This window comes from Tyto alba, unplaced genomic scaffold (assembly GCF_018691265.1).
Source record: "Tyto alba isolate M040663 unplaced genomic scaffold, T.alba_DEE_v4.0 Super-Scaffold_29, whole genome shotgun sequence".
Lineage (NCBI taxonomy): Eukaryota > Metazoa > Chordata > Aves > Strigiformes > Tytonidae > Tyto > Tyto alba.
In genome coordinates, this window is record NW_024881303.1 from 14,170,420 (window position 1) to 14,192,075 (window position 21,656).

Here is a 21,656-nt window from a genome sequence, read left to right on the forward strand (position 1 = left end):
GGAAACAAGCCAGTTGTAAAACAACTTTTTTTTTTTTTTTTTTTTTTTTTTTTTGCAGTTTCCCTCCAAACACACACCACAACTCAGTTTTCCTCACTCTGTGCAGTTGTCCCCATAACTATTCCTTGTCCCACTGGTGGAGCACTGCACAGTTGCTGGGCGGGTAAGCATGCTGGGAAGCTTACTGTGACCAAGGGAAGCCTCACCTTCCCTTCCAGCCTCCCCCATGATACACACAAAAATATTTCACTTCCACATTTACCTTCAGCATGCTGGGGCCATTACACTGATTCCTGTTCTTCACATCTGTGTGTCTCTACACTAAAAGGGGGGTACAGTTTTGATTTGTTTCCCCAGTTGGTAAAGCCCCCACCCACCATTACTCCAACAGTCTCAGGTTAACTGAGACTTGACTAATCCACAGTAATTTTTGCGTAGATGTACAACATCGGCTGTGTCATCCTATTTTCTTTTTAAGTATATTCACTTTTCAAGTGAAGTCATTACAGCAGCTCCTCTTCTCCAAGCAATTTACACAACATCAACATGCATCATTAGAATACTCAGATTATATTTTTTTTGAGGGAACTCAAGTATCCACCTATTAACAGCTTTACATAAAACAAAACTGATTAGCTTTTGTTATTTCTTCTTTGCATATCTATGCAATCCGTTAGAAAGCAGCCTAGCATTCATATGACAAATAAGAGAAGATTGCAAATATGTTTAATATTCCTCTTCATAATATAGTTTGGTTCCTACAACATCATTTAGATTGCCCTACGGAGTTTTTGTAGTTTGTACTTTGTAACATTTAATCTCTCTCCTGTGAAATCTTGAAGAACAAAATATTATATAAGTCAACCCAACAGTAAATTATTAGCAGTGATTTCATGAAGGCCTTTATCCCAAAGGGCATTGACATGTAATTTGCAAAGCTAATGTACCTCTAGTCAGCAGAGAGGGTTTTCTATGTTCGCTTACATTCCCATAACGTAGTACAGTGATATAGCTGACCTGAAGTTGAACAACAGACCTTTGATTATATTTTTCATCAATACAAAGTTGAACAGTTTGTATCAAATTTTAAGATTCAAAAATTAACCTTGAAAAAACAGCTAGCTACTTCTTTCACATCCTTCAAAAGACTTTAGTAATAGCCTTTTCTTTATTAATACATAGGGAGCTGTTTACTTTAGTAATAGCTTCAACAACATTATATGCAGCCTCAATATTAATTTTTAAAAAACATGATTTTTTCTTAAAGCTGATAAGCATATAAAAATTGTGTCTTTACCTGGCCATCACATGGTGAGAAAAATCACAACAATTTAAGATACAATAAGCTGTGCCTTAAAGAGAGATTATTATTACTGAAGTTCAAATGTTTCAAAGCTATTCACCAGATGTAACTAATTTTTTTAATTTAAACTAGCAGTACAGCTTAAATAAGTAGTCTTGCTACAAAAGTGTGGGTGAAAACGTCTATAACTACTCAGATTTGTACAAGTTAAAAAGTATCTACTATATTACTCCATAGTAATAGTTTAGAAATTAAGTAAAAAGCTTACGTAATTATTGTGGGTTTGTCATATTAAGACACCAGTATTACTAATTTTCATTTTACAGCTGGTATAAAAGCATACCTTTGAAGCTGGAAATTATAATAATAATACTCCATGCTAAAGAGCTAGAACCATGACATGAAACCATGAATCAAGGACAATGTAGAGTTATCAACGAGCAGATAGGAACATACTGACACTTACAAACACTGCCTGGCATTTACATAGAATTCAATTAATTATTTTTAACTATATAAGCAAATCTAATGTTTAGGTATTTGTAAAATTACACACCAATGCCCCCCACACACTCTTTTCTAAAGCCTGATGAACACTCTTCATTTTAGCAAACAATAATGCATAATTACTCTATTCTATCATTAGGGGCTGCCCCTGATTACATTCACATAGTGCAAACCCACTCGATCATCACATCAGGGCAGTGGTACCGTGAGATATCCCACCGTTAAACTCATCCCAGAGGAAAAACTACCCGGTTTGGGAAAGCATCACACGAACTCCGCCCTGCAGCTTCTAGCGCGAAAGCTGGCGGGACCGCTCTACACAGTGCAGCACTGATACAGGCACATAAAACCAAAGCAACTTCCACCATAGGTCCCAGAGTGCTCAACTCCTTGGCACCACTACAACATAAATATTTAAGCAAAATAAACACACATCAGGTAGAATTTGGTTCAGCATGACACACCGAGAAAAAGTGTTCCTTCTCTTTTCACTGCATTTATTTCACTATCACTGTAGATCTACAGAATTATTAATTTAAAAATTGAAAGTTAACAAATATTTTGGGATTGGGTTATTTGAAAATTCTAGAAGGATTACAGCCTTCTGCAGATTAGAAAGAAATTAAGATTAGTGACCAGTTTTGAAAATATTTTTCAGGGGTATTTAATTCTTCTTTAAGCACATAAAAATGAACAATTTCTAAAATAAACAATCATGTTACAAGCTCCATATCAAGTTTTTTGATAATCCAGACTCTGCACTTATCTGCAAAGAAATCTGCACCGAAAAGCAGATTTCTCATCAGTCCTTACAAAATGAGAGAAGAGTACTCCATGTATAAATGCAGAAAAAAAATTAAGCACTTTGTTATTTTGTTTCAATCCATCTGACGTAGCAGATATATGGATGAAAGCTTTTTGACATTCAGAACACTACCATTCAGTCAGAATGGGTCTATGATGTTCTCCAAAGACTTAAAATCCAAACCTGTTAGTTGTAAAAAGTCTATTTTCTCCAAGTCATTCTACAATTGAAAAATTATTATTGGGAAGTTTCCCTAATAAAGTGCTTATCAATTCCAACACTATTTTCACATAACACCTCGAAGACCTTTCCACGATCAGATTCATGTTATTATTTCAGCTTCCTATCACTCAGCTTCTTCTCCATCTGTGTTGCCATCACTAATACTTTTACCACTCCAGACAATATTCATCACTTTCTTGGTTATGATTTCATGTACCTGCAGTTATTCCACTCCCACTGCACAAAGCACAGATAATTAGTTTAATTAATCTTCATGACTGTTTCTAAATTTGAGTAGCTTTTCTTGCTGTTCTCTGAATTACCTTTAAATTGATGTCTGAGAATTCAAACATGTTTAGCATGTTGTGAGGGCTCTGACGAATCAAAAACTTTATTGTAAAGCATTTAATGTACTTTACAGAAAATTATGATTATGAAATATAAGTTATACATTATTACCAGGATTTCAGTGGACACCCCATTCACACAGGTGAATGAAGTGCACAGGCAAAGAGAATACCCAGTTTGTAAGTACAAGTAATTGACAATAGAGGTTTTCTGTTAATTTAAAGCTCCTTGTATATATGTAAGTGTATATATTTTAATAAAGATACACACACAGGCACACGTAAAGTGTGCTGCTGCAAAAAAGACTATCAATGTTGAAGAAAAAAATATTTTTTTAAGGGAAAAATCTTGAAGAGAATCCTTTGACATTTCAATTAAATTTCTACATGAAAGGCAGAGAAGAAACATGGAAGAAAGAAGCTGGAAACTAGAAGATAGGAAGTATTTTCTAGGATCTACGAGGGGGTTTTTTTGTTTCAGTGTAAACTATCTTGAGTTGTATAATGATCTTTGCCAAGAAAAACCATACTTAAAGAGGAAAAAAACCATCCGGAGCATAGGTGCCAGGACTGAAAAAGCCCTTCTGGTATTATTAAAAGCCATATTTCTTTAGCTGAAGATGTCAACACACCTTTCTAACACCTCATGATGGATCTAGACTGCCTGTCTACTTTGCTACTGCTTGTCTCTTCATATTCTGCTACCAAAAAAAATAATCAACTGCTTGCTTAAGAAAAAAGTATTATATACAGCAGGGTTCAGATGTTAAAAACACTGCCCAGGTGTATCAGAGCAAATGGAATGGAATAACAGATTCTCCCTGCAGCAGTGCTATAGTTAAAAAGGACAGAGGGACTAAGCAACAGTAATGCTTTAAGAATGAGTTAAGTAAAATCTGTTTTTTATAATTCTAAACCTTTAGAAGCAAAGTACATTTTTCACAGTGGGTAAGAAATTCCAGAAACGTAAGTACTACCTTGAGTAATTATTGTTAATTAACTAGCAATGAGGCCCTATTTCCAAATGTGACATTTAAAGCATATAATGGGATTGTGAATATTCACAAAGATAATTAAGTTCATCTGCTTCAAGTCCTTGATTTCAGCACATTTGAAAACACCTCTTAAACTATCATTAGACCTGTAATCAAGTATTTTGTTGCTCAGGAAAATTGGATATCTTTGCTTACCTGCTAATATAGGTATATATGTTTAAATTCAAGTATGGGGCTTTTGATAAGAAGTTCTCCTTCAGGCAATAGCTGAGAAAAAACAAACACTAATTCTGATTGTTTTATCAGAACAGAAGGTTAAAAATAAATTCCTCAAACCATCAGATGAAAACAAAACCAGAAATGACTGAGCCTCCTTAATTGAACTCAAGATCACAAAACTGGCAAGAGGATACTTGTTTGAAAGTATTCATCACCAAGCCAGGGGTACCACTACTATGCATACTAAGGATACTACCTGCATAAGATTGTATACTTTCTTCCATGTTATTTACAACTAACTAAAATTCATTACAAAAAGAAAAATTCAACCAAACTACAGGGATGAAATACAATGTATAAGGTAAAAATGTGACTAATCAGAAAATGCATCGACATGATTCTTCTAAAGTTATAACCATTACTGTCTTCAGAGAAGGAAGGAGGCTTTGATCATCAACAGTGATCTTGGTCTTGATCAAGACTTCTTAGAGAAATAAACACTGAAGAAAGGAAAAAAAATGACCCCAAGAACAGGGTGTCAGAACAGTCATGTCTTGGTATTTTATCCTATATTCTTTTAAGAGTAAAGGAAGCTTCTTTCCACTAGAAAAGATATTAATGAATAATGTTCTCCAAGATGCAGAAGAAACATTTAGGCAGCATTCTAAAGCACAATACTCTAAAGTTTACTCTATTGCTCTCCAATTATTTGACACAGAGGATTTTTAATCAGTCAAAATAACAGTGTGAATAATTATATGGCATAAGGATGTCCTACCGGTCTGTATCTCTCAACCCAGTTTGACTAGCAGCTTTATTCTATACCTGAAAAGTCTCTCATGATTGAAGTTTTGCCAAGAGTTATGTTTGGAGAGAAAAATAAGGTGAAATCTTTCTATATATAAAAAAAAAAAAAAAAATCGCATGTTCTAAAAGTGCATGGTGTCAAGAAACTCCTGACCTTGTCTAAAAGGCAGTTCCTGCTGCTGCCCAGCTGCCTAAGTGCACATGTAGTGTTCTGCTTCAACTGTACACCGCAAGCACTGGTAATGCTGACTGCCTAGGGAACAGAGGAGGGTACGAGACATCCCCTGCTGCAGGTCATTAACCTCCGAGTTTGTACGCTGCTTCTAACAGCGGCTCACTGGACTGTGCTTGGGAGGATGTCACCCTTCAGGAAAGCATTGGTCCTCTTCTCATCAGTGAAAGGACAGTACCTGGCCACAAACAGCACATACATCTCAGACTCCCAGTTCCAGGTTTGGGAAGAACTTGCTCAAGAGATCTACATGTTGCCCACCCTCCCCAGTATCTATTTTCTTAAGCTGTAAATGGACTGAGAAAGCAAGAAAAAAAAAGTTTAGGAGTCTCTGGAAATGAACAACAGTGAGAATTAAGACCATGATGCTACACCCCTACTAAAGACACAAGTTCAGGTAAAAGTGATCTTTAGCCAAACTAGTCAATAAAATCACAACTGTAGTTCTCCAAGAAGTGCGCAAGGCATGATTCAGAAAAAAACAACCTACTCAGGCTTATCCAAAAAAAGAAATACAGTGGTGGAGTAAAACTTAGTACAGATCTTTCTTGTCCCTCTCTTTATTCTGTGTAAGAACACCAAAGGTACTATTGAAACACTTTCTTACAGTCAAAATTCACTAAGTCACTTTTGGAAAGTTTCATAAGAACTATTTCTGTTCCCATATAAAGTGGCCAACAGAATAAAATGGGCAGTGGGAGGTTACAGTACACTAACATTACTGAATGAAAAAGGTTAGCCCTAACGCAAGCCAGGTTGCCAAATGGGCATTAATTGAAGGCCAACTGCTGTGGTACATGTCCTCAAAGCTACAGCAGATTTTAATTCTCCCAGAGCAGCTGGGCACTCTCCAAGGGGTACTGCTTTTTAGAACATTACAGCCAGGGAACAGAAACAATAAGTAAGATTCAAAACTATGTTGTTAGGATTGTTCTCCTATTTTATTTCTGTGAAAGTATGAAAAGATAATGCCTTTTGACATTTCAGGGGAATAAACATTTATGTTTCTGATGCTTATCACTGAATTTACAGCAAATTAAGAGGAAAACAACATTTTAAAACATGTTTTTCAACTGAACTCATCTGCTCTACAGAAATGATGGTATTACACCATATACATCATAAAGCAACATGTAGATTACACATGCTATTTTCTCAAACCATTTTAAAATCTAAATTAATTATTCTCTGAATTACTGCAGAGATTTGTACTAAATGAGCCTAGAATTTAACACCCTATACACTAAGTAGTCCAAATGAAACATCAGAATTTCTCAGCCAAAATATCAAATAAAATTTTCATGAACAGTTAAGGCAAATCAGACCAAACAATAAGATTCATATGATCAGAGACTTCATTTGATATTTTAGTCATCTGTACCAATCAATCTTTTTTAGCTAATTCCCACTATTTGCAAGAGGTATGCTTACCAAATGCTGAATAATAAGGGAAGCTGCCACGGGAAGAAGGAGAAAAGAGAAGAAAGGAAAAAAAAAAAAAAAAAAAAGAATCACCTATTAAAAAATATTTTTTTACTCTGAAGACAGACAACCTGTACATTACAAACAAAGCTCACAAAAAGGCAATTTGTAAATAAGTATATATGTATATATATCCATTAAAGGATATTTAAAATCATCTTCTCAACAGCAAAGTGTTTCTGTCATCAATTGCTATCTCTTAATGTAGTATGTTCTTTATCTCAGAATCTTTCTGCACAATAATCATGTCTGAAGCTAATCACAAATTCTCCATAAACCATTGACTCTGAGGAAGATGCTCATGATATTTTCAGTCAGCTAAAAGTTATGAGCGTGACTAGGTTTTTTTCTACCTACAAAATAGCAATTGTACATTCGTGCTGGGCAGACAGTGCAAGAGAAGTAACTTCCCACACACACCAAAATAAAGGGAAGAATTCCCACCTATTTTGCAGTTAACCTTTAAGTGTTTTGTGACTAATCATTGTAATATGGCTAACCCTGTAGATGTATTTCAGCTGGTAAGTTCCTAGAAAATGAAGAAATTAAAAGAAGTTACAATATACTTATAAATCAGTTTGCAATTTAAACTATGGGAGTTTTGTACAATAACAAAAATCAGAATTATTTTAGCAGAAGGTAAAGCCAAGTATGTCAAAGATACTTATATCTTTACCTCAGTTGTATACTACATATATAAAAAATTTACTTCAGACAAATTATCTACTTCATACACAGTATTAAGCATATTTGGGATGACATGGTTAAAGCAGAGCAGTTTGATACACATACTCAAGTAATTCAAGAGAAGCCAATATATTAATGACAGGTAGCTATTAAGAATTACTTTAAAACCACTACATTTTCTACTGCTGAACCTATACGAGAGAAGAATAACATGGCATAAATGTGATGGTTGCTCATCTAATAGTAGTGTGTTAATGAGATAAATGTGCTCAGAACACATAAAAGCACAATCATGGCAGTGGTTACTAGCAGGTAGTGCCCAGAAAACACTCAGGCAATCAATATCTTGCTGATGCAGACAAAGGAGAAGAACATCAAATATATTACAACTCCTTGTGAGATAATTAGCTAAATTACTATAGCCATTTATTAAATAATCTGATTTTCCCTTCACCTCTGTGAATCATATTCATTAGCATCAATCACCTTCTCAAGTCACATGTTTATGCTCTATTAAAAGTGGGGATTCCCCATAAGTGTTAAACACCTCCATTTCACACTCACAGCGCTTTGGAGGCAAATTGCCTTAAGTATCCTCAATTCCTACAGGTAACTAAGGGCTGGATACATACATTCACAAAAACATATCCCACAGATACCTGCATCCCACAGATTTTGAATATCCACTACTAGAGTAAGAAACACCATTCTATTCAGAACACAAGTACAGTCTTAGCAACTGTACTCCCCAGCTTCTGAAACACCATGTCTCTATTTGCTGTTGACCCAAAACTTATTTCGGAAAATATGAGGGAGAAAAACAACACTGACAACTCTTAAGTTGTTTGGTTGGGGTTTTTTTCCTTAAGCTTCGGTTAAACAGTGGCTATCAAAAGTCAAAACATATTTGCACTGTACTTCAATATTAACATACTTTAATATAAAATTGTGAATCAGCTACGGCCACTTGTGCTTTACAGCTTTATACTGATATAAAATCAGATAACCATCTCTTCTATTCATACAGTCAATAAATCAAGCATGCACAAGTGCAATAAATAAAAAGGAGCAATTTAAGCTGTCTCATTCTTGCACATTATCCACTGGGAGAACTTGACACAGCAGGGACAACAGCTAAGGACAAGCTTCATATTTCCAACCATCAGATGAGTGGCAGATGTTCTACAGCATAGGGCAGCCAGATACACTGTAAGCAGGTGCAAGGTTGCCAGTATTTGTGCAATAGCACAAAGTAACACATTACTACAACAGTTCTAAAAATAATGGTGCACAGTTGTACTTAAGGACAAATTACTATCTGTAAGAAATAACCTAATCCAAATATACAAATTCTGTCCCATCCCCAACATTAACCAGGTGGCCTTGTTATTTTAAGTAGTAGTTTTTGCAGCCTTATTGCCCACACTGATTTGAAGTAGTATCTAACTAAGAGGGACAGTATACAGTTAGATATTTAGAAAAGCTATCCAAAAACCTGAGCTTTAATGTATCTTGCATTAATTTATCCATGAGCCTGGGCAAATAACATCTTCTTTACAACTCTTCATTCTTTCAACTAAAAAGTAAATTGCTTATTATTCCCAAGGCTATTGAGAATGTTAATAACTAAAAAAAAAAAAAAAAAAGATGAAAAATCCTAGGCTATGGAAAACATAAATGCAATCCTAAACCCACTGATGTCAGTGACATAACCCAGTCTTAGGCATGAGCAGAACTACATATCTAATTATGAAAATAAACTATTAATTATGTCAAGCAGCTATGTGTTTTGCTGGCAAGGAGAACACTGATAACTAGTACTATTTCAATACTATCAAGCAGAGTAAGATTGAACTACCTAATTAATTTTAATTTCTTTTGCATTGTTAACATAGTGCCAAGCTTTAACATATCTGCCAAGTGTTACCAAGTTTATATGACTATGTTACCCCTAACCACCTGCATCCCTAGCTGCCAGCCTTTCCACAGAAAACAAGCTGTGTCCCTTCCTTAGTATATAATAATACACAATTCCAGCCACTAGTCACAAGGTTCAGAATGAGAAAAATTTCTTTTAATGAAGAAATTATAATCTGGAAAAAGACAAGACGACTAGAGAACAGGACAAATTCCAGAATTTGACTTCGGAAAGCAAGGTGTTACACAGTTAGCACATGCACAACATACAAGCACATGCAGTCTTTATAATGTCATGCACAGTATCTTTAATCTATTAACCAACTGAAACATTTGAAAAAGGTGGAAGCTTATGTAACTACATTTTCAGATGTGTCCTAGAGGAAAATCAGCAGTTTTATTTAAATAAAAAAACAAAACAAAACAAGACACAAAAACATAAAAAGCTTCCACAAAAACACAGATGGCAAAGCTCAGTCAGAATATCCCAACCAGTTGTCACATACGTACTGGAAAACAAACCAAATGCAGTTCCAGCCTAGTCACAAAATGCTTTTTCTTTGAACAGGTATGATTACTGCAATGAAACATGACACATATGATAAAGGATAGTAAGTCATTAGTTACATAGTAGTGAAGCAACTTCTCTAAAGAACAAGGTTTTTCTTAATATTTCTTTCCCCTTTAAATTAAAGGCAATCTATAACTAACAATTGTCTTTATAGCATAAATATATAGCAAAATGTCATTAAAGTTCTTGCTATCAGGCTTCATCTAAAGATCAAGTGTCAACAATCTTCGGTACATTCACTGATATGATGACCTTAAAGATGCAGCTATTTCACACAAGCTAAAAATAAAATCTGCTTTAAAAAAAAAGCAAGGACATGAACATACTGAAAAGAATAGAAACTTCGGGCAAATTGTTTCTACTTCTGATGCTGGATAAATCCTACACAAGTAATCTCTCTATAGAACCTGAAAAAGTAGAGCAAAGTTTCTCAAAAATTTGTTTCCTTGACAACACTGACAGACCAAGAGAGGTAAAGAATCAAACTCATAAGATGCCCTGTAGCTTTGTTAGCAGATTTAAAAAAAAAAAAAAAAAAAAACACAACATATAGCAGTATGTGAGATGTATCTATAAAGCTAGACTTCTAGAAAAGAAACATAGGTAGTCTGGTGTTATTTATTTTCTTAAACAGCAAAAATATTCAGAATTTCTCAACTGTTAAAAAAAAATTAGATACTCCTATAATGTCACTTAAGAACTAGCTCAATTTTTGTCAAGCACCAAAATCTTGACTTTTTCACCATCTTACTGAAGCATCCAGAAGGAGGGATAACACCACCATACATTCCTCCCATCTCAGGTGACATTTTGACATACAACTGCACAGCATCTGACCACGCAGATCCTACACATAATTGGAGAGCTTAATTTATGACATTATCAGTTACGCTGCATTAGAGACACTACTACATTGACATCTCTAGCCCTGACTTTTTCTTCCCTAGTAGGCTGGCTATGCTGGGAGGGGGACAAGGCTGCTTATTTTGCTGCTACAGGCTACTTCAGAGACACTTAGTATACTAACAGCGGAAATAGTTCAGTACAAAGGAAGGGCAGACCTCAGTCATTCAGGACAGGTGGGTTTCTAAGAAAAAAGTCGGATAAACACAATATTCTTGATATTTCTGTACGTAATGACAAGTAACCAAAACTCTTTTTAGGTAACATGATGAAACAGAAGTCCTTTCATCTACATCATTAAGGATATCCAAAAGTCATCCACCATCCTTTTGGATTTCCACTGAAAAAAAGGCCTATGAAATAACATTCAAAACAGTCATGGCCCCCCCATGCATCTCACCTGTGGCCACTTTGCACTTACTGGTCAATGCCAACCAAATTTCACAGAGGTCTCAGTATTTTCCCCTCAAGATTCAATCAAATTAAGCAGCTGATTAAAAGGGAAAGACACTGCAGAAGCCCCAAAGGAGGGAGAAATTGAAGAGGATCTACAGCCAGCCAGCCTCAAGACACAGCCAGACTTCATAAACTCTACTGCTCTTGGAAGAGCTTTATTTTCTGAATTTTTCTTTAAATAATTCCCTACTGTGGGGGGAAACACAAGGATATTAGCTGTGCCATGAAATATCTATCTTCTCCTGATCTTCTCCCCCATAGCCACATTCTCTAACATAGCCATAAAGCAGTCAAAAATGCTTTGCAAAACCACCTGGAGTACTACTATAGTACTCTTTAAGGAGATCCTAATTCAGGAGACATTTCCAAGTGTAAGGAAAAACTAATGCCCTTACAGAACTGAAAACCTAACCCAGAAGCTGAGAGGTTCATTGTGTTTTTGTCCCTGACCCCCCATTCTCTTTTTTTTTAACGTTAGTTTTCACACAAGTGTTACAATAAATTCTAATCCAAAGTAGCATTAAATTTAATTCTTGTTAGTGAAGAAGGAAAAGAAAACAATGGCCTATCAAACAACATGGAGATCCGGATGGTGCTATTTATACTTAAAGAAACATACTGCTTTGAAAAAAATTCTTTGAAGCACAAGAGTGTGTCAACTACTAAGAACATAATAAAAACTATACAAGTCATCTCCAGCTGTGGATTCTGAGAAAGTGAACAAAGGCATTACAAGGATTTCTGTTGCCTTGACAACAGCATTGCTGGAAACAAGAAAATAATTAAAAAAATACATCTCTAAACGTATCTAGGTATTAACATAACAAATGTGGAACAAACCTTACCCACACATACTTTGTGATGAAAAGACCAAAATCCACCACCTTCATGAACTGTTCTTTGCTGACTTGTATTAATGGCTTTTCCAGAACAATTGTGTGAGTGCTGGCTATTACATCCTGACCTGTATTTTCTAGGCATAAGCACAGTCAGAAGCTTTCATTGATGGTCAAGCACATTCCTTCCTGCATGATGTTTCTATTCTTACAAAATAAGCATTATGGAGAATACTTCTCACTGAAGCATATGAAATAATTTTGTTAGAAAAAGATCAAGATATACAAAAAAGCCCTTCTAGAACTCAGGAAATTGGTATTACTATGCATAATATCTATCAAATAATAAGTGTACTTCCATCTTAATAATCAGCAAGCTTAAAGCGTTTAGAAGTTCTAAATAGACAAGAGACGAAGGTCAGAACAAGGCATGATAAAAAAAAAAGTCAGCTTCAGTATTTCAGAATAGCTTATTGAGTAGCATCTTCAACAAGAAAATGACAATGCTATTTTCATAAATCTGGGTAAGCAGCACACAATCTCCAGAATATGAGCGTTTGCCACTTCCAAGATAATGGGGAGAACTTGTTCTTTTTTAAAATACAGTATTAAAAGTGTACCAACATCAGAGAGATCTTTGTTAAAATGTTGCAATTAAAGTGGAATATATGTATTAAATAGGATGACTCCCCAAATTCTCATCTTATGCATCAGCTACAGCTAAAAGAGCATTACCACAATTAGATTTTAAAAATTAATCTAAGAATTGTAGTATTTGGGGTGCCAGCAGCACAATACCTAATACTGCTTAATGAACAGTTTGAATCTAGTCTAGCAGCGACAGGGCTATAGTCATCTGACAGATACATGTGAGTTTATAGGAAATACACTGGCAGATTAAATTAATTCTTTCATAAACAGACGTGCTTGTGACAGCACAAGAAGAAACACTGCCTATTTCAAGTGAATTATGTGCCGAATGGTTGAAAACAGAAACATTAGGGTTTGTTACTCTGAGGCAGGGTAACTGCAGTATCTAGGAAATCTGTATTTCTACCAGCAGTGCTACACATGTTATATGGACAAATGGAGGCTATCATGTTCCATCACTTTCAGTCCAATACAACAGGATCACGACTAACAAATTCCTGGAATATATTAGTATGCTATCTTTCTCCTGGAACACACAACCAAAAAAAGAATAAAAGGTTTTGAAAATATTAATAAAAATTGTATTTCTTGTAGTACTTCATACATTCCAGGAAGCAAAATCCATATATTAAATATGACCAAAATGAGCAATGTATCACTCTACGCCAACTACTTTGCAGCTCAGAAACCCCCTGACTTGAACACAAGCAGATACCAGAAGAGGACTTAATGACACCATATACCTTTGAATTGTTCTTTTTCTCTAGGCTCCCTACTACAGACTGACCACTGTGCCAGACAGAGCCAGTATGGCTGTTCTTAGGTTCTTAATCATGAGAAGTAGGCAATACCTCTCTTCAATAGGCCAACATTATTAAACTATTTTTAAAAACTTGTACTTTCCTTGTATAGATCCAGCTGTGACTAAATGGAAATACAGTTCATCTAGGCAAGTAGGGAACAAAATGAGTAAGAAAAACTTTCAACAATGTGTTACAAGTCATCCCATCAAAGTGCTATTAATATACATTTTGCATACCAAAGAATCACAGTACTTTCTTTTCTTGATCCTGCTCATCAATGGAGGGTGAAAGTGCTGAAAATGAAGAAATACTTTGCAACAAACAGAATACCTGCTGTGATGCTCTAAACAGAAAACGGGGAATACAGAATTAAAAGCTTATAGATGATTACATAAAGACATTACCTTGAGTTAATTTTAAGACAAAATAGGAAATACAGACTAAAGATATGGGAGGCTCGAAGTTATGAACGATTGTTAAAAAGCTAAGTCTAGCATAAGTAGCTAGTGAAAACATTTACATGTCTGTGGCTTTATGTAATTACAAGGTCTCCCAAAGAAAAGACACTAACAGTAAGAATGCAATATAGTGGTTTCTGCAGCTGGTAAACACGTCTTTCAAGAGACAACTTTTTATCCACCCTGCTACCTAAGGTAAACAGCTGTATTCAATGGTAACCTGTGATTTTGGATTCTATATTTGGGGTTCTAAACCAGAACATACCTAAACAAGGTCTGATGGTCAGAAAGCGTTGAATGACCACACTGTGGAAACTAGACACCTTTAATAACAATGCTGAGTCTCAAAATTTATGCAAAATACAAGAATTAAGATCACAAACACTATTTCAGTAGGCAAAACAAAAAATGGCAGTAGTAGCCTAAAATTAATTTACAGCAGCTATTCAAACAGAAGATTATCCAAAGTAAACAGATTTAAACAGTTCAGACAATCATGTTTCACAATCCTTAAAATACATAAACTAGAAACATAAGCCACTGATCATACAGTTAGAATCTAATAGTGGACTGCCACAGTGACTTCTCAACAATACTTTCCCTAACTTGAATCAGGTTCCCTGACCCTTTCTCCAGCTACGTAGGCTGGAAGTACTATCAGCTTCCCCTTGCCAAGGGGAAGTTCAAAATCCTAAGAAAATAGCGGGTAAGAGATTTGCCAAAGCCTAAATCTAAGGGTGGGGCTTTTTTTTCATTCCTTACAAATTTAAAATTTAGCAGTAAACATTCTTTCATTAATGCTCCCGATTTGAAGAACTGTGGGTAATTAATCTACAATATGTATCAGTTCCCATATGAGGTTCTATCTTACTTTCAGGTCTCTGAAGTTTTCTTATATGTTTTGCAGTACATGCATAAACTTTTAATTTTGATCTTTCAACACACAACATGGAGGCAAAATTTAAAGTCCTCCAGTCTTTAGAGTCAGTTTAGTTACCATCCCTTTCTAAGACTCTGAGGAGCCCCATCTTCTGGTAGAAGCGTTACTCTAGAGGATTACACCCCTGAACTAACAATTGATTTTCTTCAACTGTACCACTTGATAGCAGTTTGGGGTTTTTTAAATGCAGCCATACACAAAAAATGGAAGAGCAAATACCTTTAATGAAAAATAGAAAATCCTCTGAAACAGTTCATTCCTTCCTAAATATGCAAAATATTTATACAAAGTGTTTCAGATGATCTTTTGTGACACTAGGCAGTCAACACAAACTAAAAACATCGACTTATTTTTTGCAAACATTTCAGTATGACTTACACTGATTCATAAAGATGGTAAAGTGCACATTGTTTAATCTGGGAGAACATAAAAGCGAGACTGTTCTTTTCCCGATTTAAACAGGATACATGCACACACTTAAAAAGTAAGAAACCATATAATCAGTTCTGTATATACATTTTAGATATATCCTTGTGTGCCATGGATGATTTAGTCATAGTAATTTAGATGGGAATAAAGAAATTAAGATCACCAAATGAAGATAACTAAACAAAGTATTTCTTCATTCTCCATGGATTAAAAAAAAAAAAAAAAAAAAAAAATCCTTTCCCAGAAAGGGAAATTCTTTGGAATGAAAAATTTATGAGGAAAATATTTAAGTCCATAAGAACAGATAAAAGATGTAAAACTGTTTGGCTAAATACTACAAAAATGTCATATGACTATAGATCTTTTCATTTAAGCACAACTTAAACAACCACAGTCAGTCAGATTGCTTAGACAGAACTCTCAATTCTGAGAAATCTCCACTAATATTGGATTCTTCAAAAGATAAACGTCTTAATTGATAGGCTGAATGTAATGACTGAATCCAAGATATTGATACATAAAAATACTCACAGATATTCATGTGACTAATTGAAAGCACAGAGTTTTGAGGCTCTGGATTGCCAACTTTCTGATCATACAGGGATTTTAAACTTCTAACTGTGCCTTGAGTTTTATGTGAATCAGATGTCCAAATAAATAGTGCAAACATCCTGAGTGTCTGCATATTCCCATTAAAGGTAAAGAGGACACGCTTCCACTGTCTGGATTTAAACTAGCAATTCCAAGCAGCTGTTTCTGGAAGAAAACAACACAAAAGGTAAACTGTGGGAAGGTACAAGATCAGAAAAAAATAGTACATCTACATCTGCATTTTCAATCAGTTGGTTTTTGCTTATACCAGAAAATGGAGAACTTCAGTCAATGGTAGACAGTCAGAAAATCCCCAGAAGATAAACTACAGCTGTCATAGTCATTAGAGATTTATGTGCTCATAACCCCTGAAAGTTAGTGAAATTAGTTTCATAACATGCAGTCAATACTTAATCTAACCGTGCCCTCTGCTGGGCTGAGAGGTACTTGTGCAAAGGTGCACACTGAAGATGCTACTGCACACACCGTTTCACTGAGAAATAACAGTAAGAAGCATTCATAAGTATTTCTCTACAGGCTACCTGCCAAAAACAGAAGTGTGTTTTAATATATTTTGTAACAGTTACATTAGTACTTTTTTAACGTTTTAGGCTCACATGCTCTGAAGTGTTGTCAACATTAACACACCCGATTTACATTGTATTTCCATGGTTTGGAACACTTAAAGCAATTAGATTTCTTCAAAAACCAGCTTTACTGTTAAAGACTACTTCCAATTAGGGGTGGTAACACAATTTTAGAAAAAGTTTCTTTCTGCTGAGAAGACAAAAGAGACAGGCTATTTCCATTTTTTAATAATTTCACATTGCAACAACAACTTTGTTTTTAGATTGTTTTACCAAATTTAACACATCTGTAATTTCATTAGTCAGCAAAATTAGGCTCTGGGATAGTAAACAAGCACGAAGCATACGGTGTGACAGTTTAACACAAAAGTCAAATTCAAACATATTGAAGTCAGAGGTGCATATAGCTTTGTACAGTCCAAATTTAAATTGCTGATTACCAAAAACATCCAACAGAACTTTTTGCATATCTTGATCTTTTCCTTCTAAGTCTGTTCTTCAAGTAGCAGCTAAGACTTAACTTATTCAATTAAAGAACACTTGCAAAGAAAAACAAAAGTACTTTTTTCCTCCATTTAATCTTTAAGACAAAAATGAAAAAAAAGTTTGGGAAAGAAGATAAAGGAGGAATTACTCACAGTTCAAAGTATTCAGACTTTGATAGTGTGATAGGTTATGCTGACTACAGAACCAAGGAAGTTATTATAACTTAGGAGAATAAAAGATAAGCAGTTGAGAGGAAGAAATTTTATTCATGCTTTAGATCTGGGGTTTTCTCTTCTGTGACCACCAGTGCTTTAATAGATGTTAAAGAGAAAAAAGCAAAAACTCTGTCCAAGATTCAAGAACATCACTCGTTCAAAGAGGCCAAGGCAGCACATATTTCACAAGGCCCCATGGCAAAACTGGGGAAAGAAGAAATGAAAGAAAAAGAATTTTAAGACAAGAAAAATCATACAAAAGCCAAACTAAATGAAACTCAATTCTCCACTACAAATTAAATAGTAAAAGAGTAAAACAAAATATTAAAAAAAAAAAAAATCACCATTTTAATTACAGGATTTAAGAATATTTTTTCCTACATGAAATCAGAATTCAAATTTAATTTTAAAGTTCCCTTCTCTCCTTTGGTTTTAGAAATATGCTATATTAAATATGTTAGATACAATAAAGCATGCTTTCCACCAAAAAGGACACTGTCTGTGCACTCTTATCAAAACTATTTTCCTGTGTAAACCCACTTCAGAAGACTATTATTTGAACTCAGAGGTGGCATTAGCCCTATATCTGGGAAAGCATACACATCAAATATTTTTATTAACCATTGTTAAAATTATGACTCATTGGACTGACTAAATTAACAAACAAAGAACTGAAGCTAAATTCACTAAAGCTAGAAGGAAGATACACTTTAAGTATTGAGTGATTAACCCTTGAAGACTCCTTAGATCATGACAGGACAACTTTCAGGGATGCAAGACCTGCCACACTAGTTCAGATAAAAAATTCATCTGATCTGACATAGCTCTTCCATCAGAAGTCACTTAGGCCTGTCAGAAAGGTTAAGTTCCTCAAAATATTATTCCAGTGTTGGCAGTTAGTTGTTTAATAACTTAAGGCAGAATCTGTATCTAGATCATAGCGCTTATGACCATTGTGACATTAAAAAGTAGGAAATAATGAAAACCTAATACAGATTACAAGAAACTAGTAGAAATCTAACCTCTTAACTTAAGATCTAAAATGCTGACGCGTCTAATAAAAAAAAAAATCCACATTCGAAAATAATGGAACTGATTATAGGTATAGTGAAGGATTAGGCTGTAAGCTCATAATAGGGTCTTGTACTGAAATCATCTCCTCAAATTCTGAATACATTAGAACTGTTAAAAACACACAACAAGCAAAGATTACTCTCAGAAAATCGTTATTTAATACAATATTTTTAAGTTTGATGATTGGTCTGCAAAGCATCTTGGTTTACGCTACCTTGATTGTTTTATCCATAGAAGCCGAGAGAAGCATGTGACTTTGTTCTCGTACAGGACACCACTGGATTTCGTTAACAGGACCACTGTGTTTAGACATGTAAAATATTAAGCTTTTGGGGACTTCAGTTAATTTATATTTGGATCCCAAATAGGGCTTAATTAGTTCAGAGATCTTTCTTGAAGTCTGCTCTCCCGATATGCCTAGCTTCACATCACAATGTGAGCCATCTCTCTGATCAGATTCTTTTTTTTCAGGCATACTGGAATTTTCTTGACGCAGTCTTTTAGGGATATATGGTCTGATTCCTTTTATGGCAGTAGTACTGTCTTTATGTATTCTCTTCTGGGAAACACCATTTCCAGAGTTTGTTGAAGAGCTTGATATCTGTTCATAGTTTTTGTAGGGCATACATAATGCAATATGGCCAGAGTATGCTCTCCTGCAATTAGGGGATGTCAAAACAGTGTTATTATTCTGTGCATAATGCTCAGGGGGATCTTCACAAACAGTGCTTGTGCCAGAACTGTCAGTGTTCTCAGTGGGCTGCATTTCATATGTAGATTTTGTACCCAGACTACCAGGTGCAAAGTACTGAACGGGATTCACAGAAGAACTTGGACAGTTTGTTTGTCTGCTAGAGGTACTGGGGACTTCAGTCTTTCCAGTTTCTGTCTCAGAGTCTGAATCATCATAAGCAACCAGCGACGAACTCATTATGGCTAGACACAGCAGACTCCAGAAATCTCAGTGCTGGAATCCTCCAAAATTATGATCTACAATAAAGAATCGATTATTCAGAGCACTATTTATTACAGAGACTACAATTTGATTAACTTAAGGATATAAATATGCTTTTCTTAACAAAAAAGACATAACTTTTATTCCTGTTTATTAACAAAATGTATTCCTCTACTATAACACATTTGTACATTCAGTTGCACAACACCATTTGCCTCCAAGCACTTTGCATACATTTTTAATGCACTGCAGAGATGCATCTCCATACCACAAAACAATGAAAATGAGTATTAAAGGGAAAACAAACTTGCAACATAAGTGCTGCAAATCACTTCAAGCTTACTTGCAGTAGCACTACACACACACACACACACACACAGAAGAGGGTAATTAATCATGCAGTATTTTGGTATGCACATTTATAAGAATACAAATATTACAACTATTTTGGAGTCAGCCTAACAATAACTATTTCTTAACAGTACAGATGATTTGAAAGAAGTATGAAGTGGTTCAACTGGCAACTAAAAAAGTAAATGCATTTTTGACCCATTCATCAACCTTGCAGTATGAGGAAATCTTCCAACTATATCCACAGAACAAGTTCCTCATAGCCTTTAGTTTTACAGAACAGACTTACGCCAGAAGCTACACTGAATGCACTATGTGCATTTACTTACAGAAAAATAAGAGCATAAATGGTTTCTTTCCTGTGGAATAATTTTTTTCAAAGGGTCTGTAAGAAGGAAATCTCACACTGAGACTGCATATGAAACATGCTGAATAACTCACCACCATAACAAACCCACCAAGCTTCTTCCAACAATCTGGACGGAGCATGTGGGCTATAGGGTTAACTACATGCAAACAACTGATGTGTTTGCAAAAATAATCTTTCAACCTCTGCTTTTTATAGTCAGAAAATATTGCTGTCCTTCAACTGCTAAAATGGATTGAATGGGACATTTTATTTCTGCTTTGTTTCCTTGCCCAGCTGCTAGCACTCATTATGCTAAAGTGATTTAACTCACAACACTTCCAGATCAACTGCCTAAATTCTTTGTTTAGGTCAACAAAGAAACTGACCTCAAAAACATCTTGACTGAAATGAGAATGCTGTATAAAAGTCAGTATCTATGTAAGCATTGGCAGAATTGATGCCACAAAGGTAGGTCCTACAAATACTACAGCAGGAGTAGTACTCTGAAACTTGTAAAAAGTACTCATTTAACTTCAGAATTAGATCTGTTTGAACTATCACAAGCATGTTTCATTTAACCTACAGAAGTGTTACATTACAGGCTATGGTCTGTATTCTGTAATGAAATTTCCAAGAAGATAGAAATTTCCAGCAGACAGGTTACTAAGATAGAAATTTCCAGCAGACAGGTTACTATTAAGACATACACATTCATCATCGAAGATCCTTCCCAAGGTAAGTGATCAAGACATTTAACTGGAATAAGGGGACCAACATTTTAGCACATAAAAGCATCAAGATCTCCCTCTAGAGGACATTTTGTCTTTAAGTTTATGACAGGTATAAGTAACAGCAACTAAGAGCAATGAAAAATTCTTTGTTCTATAATATAGATTCATTTATGAAAACAGCATTTCACTTAAACAGTGTCAAGGAAAAAAAATATTTCAGAAAAATAAAAAAAAAAAAGTAGTGTTTCTGGAAATCTTAACTAACAATTCAATTCAAAAACAATAAACTGAAGTTTTTAGCTGTAAATTGCAACCTCTTATCAAATAAATAGTAACTTTGAAGGACTGCGCTTCAATAACTGCAACAAGTGGTTACTCTTTGTATTGCAGTGCTGAAAACAGGCCCCAGCCAAAACACATCATGTTCAAAGAACAAACACAGCAAGAAGTTGACCTCTGGCTGGAAGCTATAGATGAAGATATACAAGCATATTGTGTTAACTTCCAAAATTTAATGCAAAAAAATTAAGCTGAGATTCAGAGAATTTGAAAAGGCTCCTGTGAGATCCTAGAAGTTGTCCCATTACATTTGGTCAGCATAAATCCATCCCATCACACACACTGACCATAAGCATTAGTATTTTTGTAAAAGGAAAGTCATCTTAAGACTTCCTATTCATCTTCTGTTTTTAAAGAAACACCACCCCAAAGTTTCTTATGCTGCCCTAACTAAAGAAAAATGCAGGG

General features: G+C 35.0%; 1 protein-coding gene across 4 annotated transcripts in view; it reads right to left on the reverse strand.

Annotated features, from left to right (window-relative positions):
* WDR25 (WD repeat domain 25) overlaps nucleotides 1–21,656 on the reverse strand; it is a 74,189-nt gene that overhangs the window by 51,867 nt on the left and 666 nt on the right. For all 4 annotated transcript variants that reach the window (XM_042799147.1, XM_032981679.2, XM_042799148.1 and 1 more), the window contains exon 2: nucleotides 18,738–19,513. In XM_042799147.1, coding sequence (XP_042655081.1) covers nucleotides 18,738–19,454 — 717 coding nt within the window. In that variant the 5' untranslated portion in view covers nucleotides 19,455–19,513. The remainder of the gene's footprint in view (nucleotides 1–18,737; nucleotides 19,514–21,656) is intronic.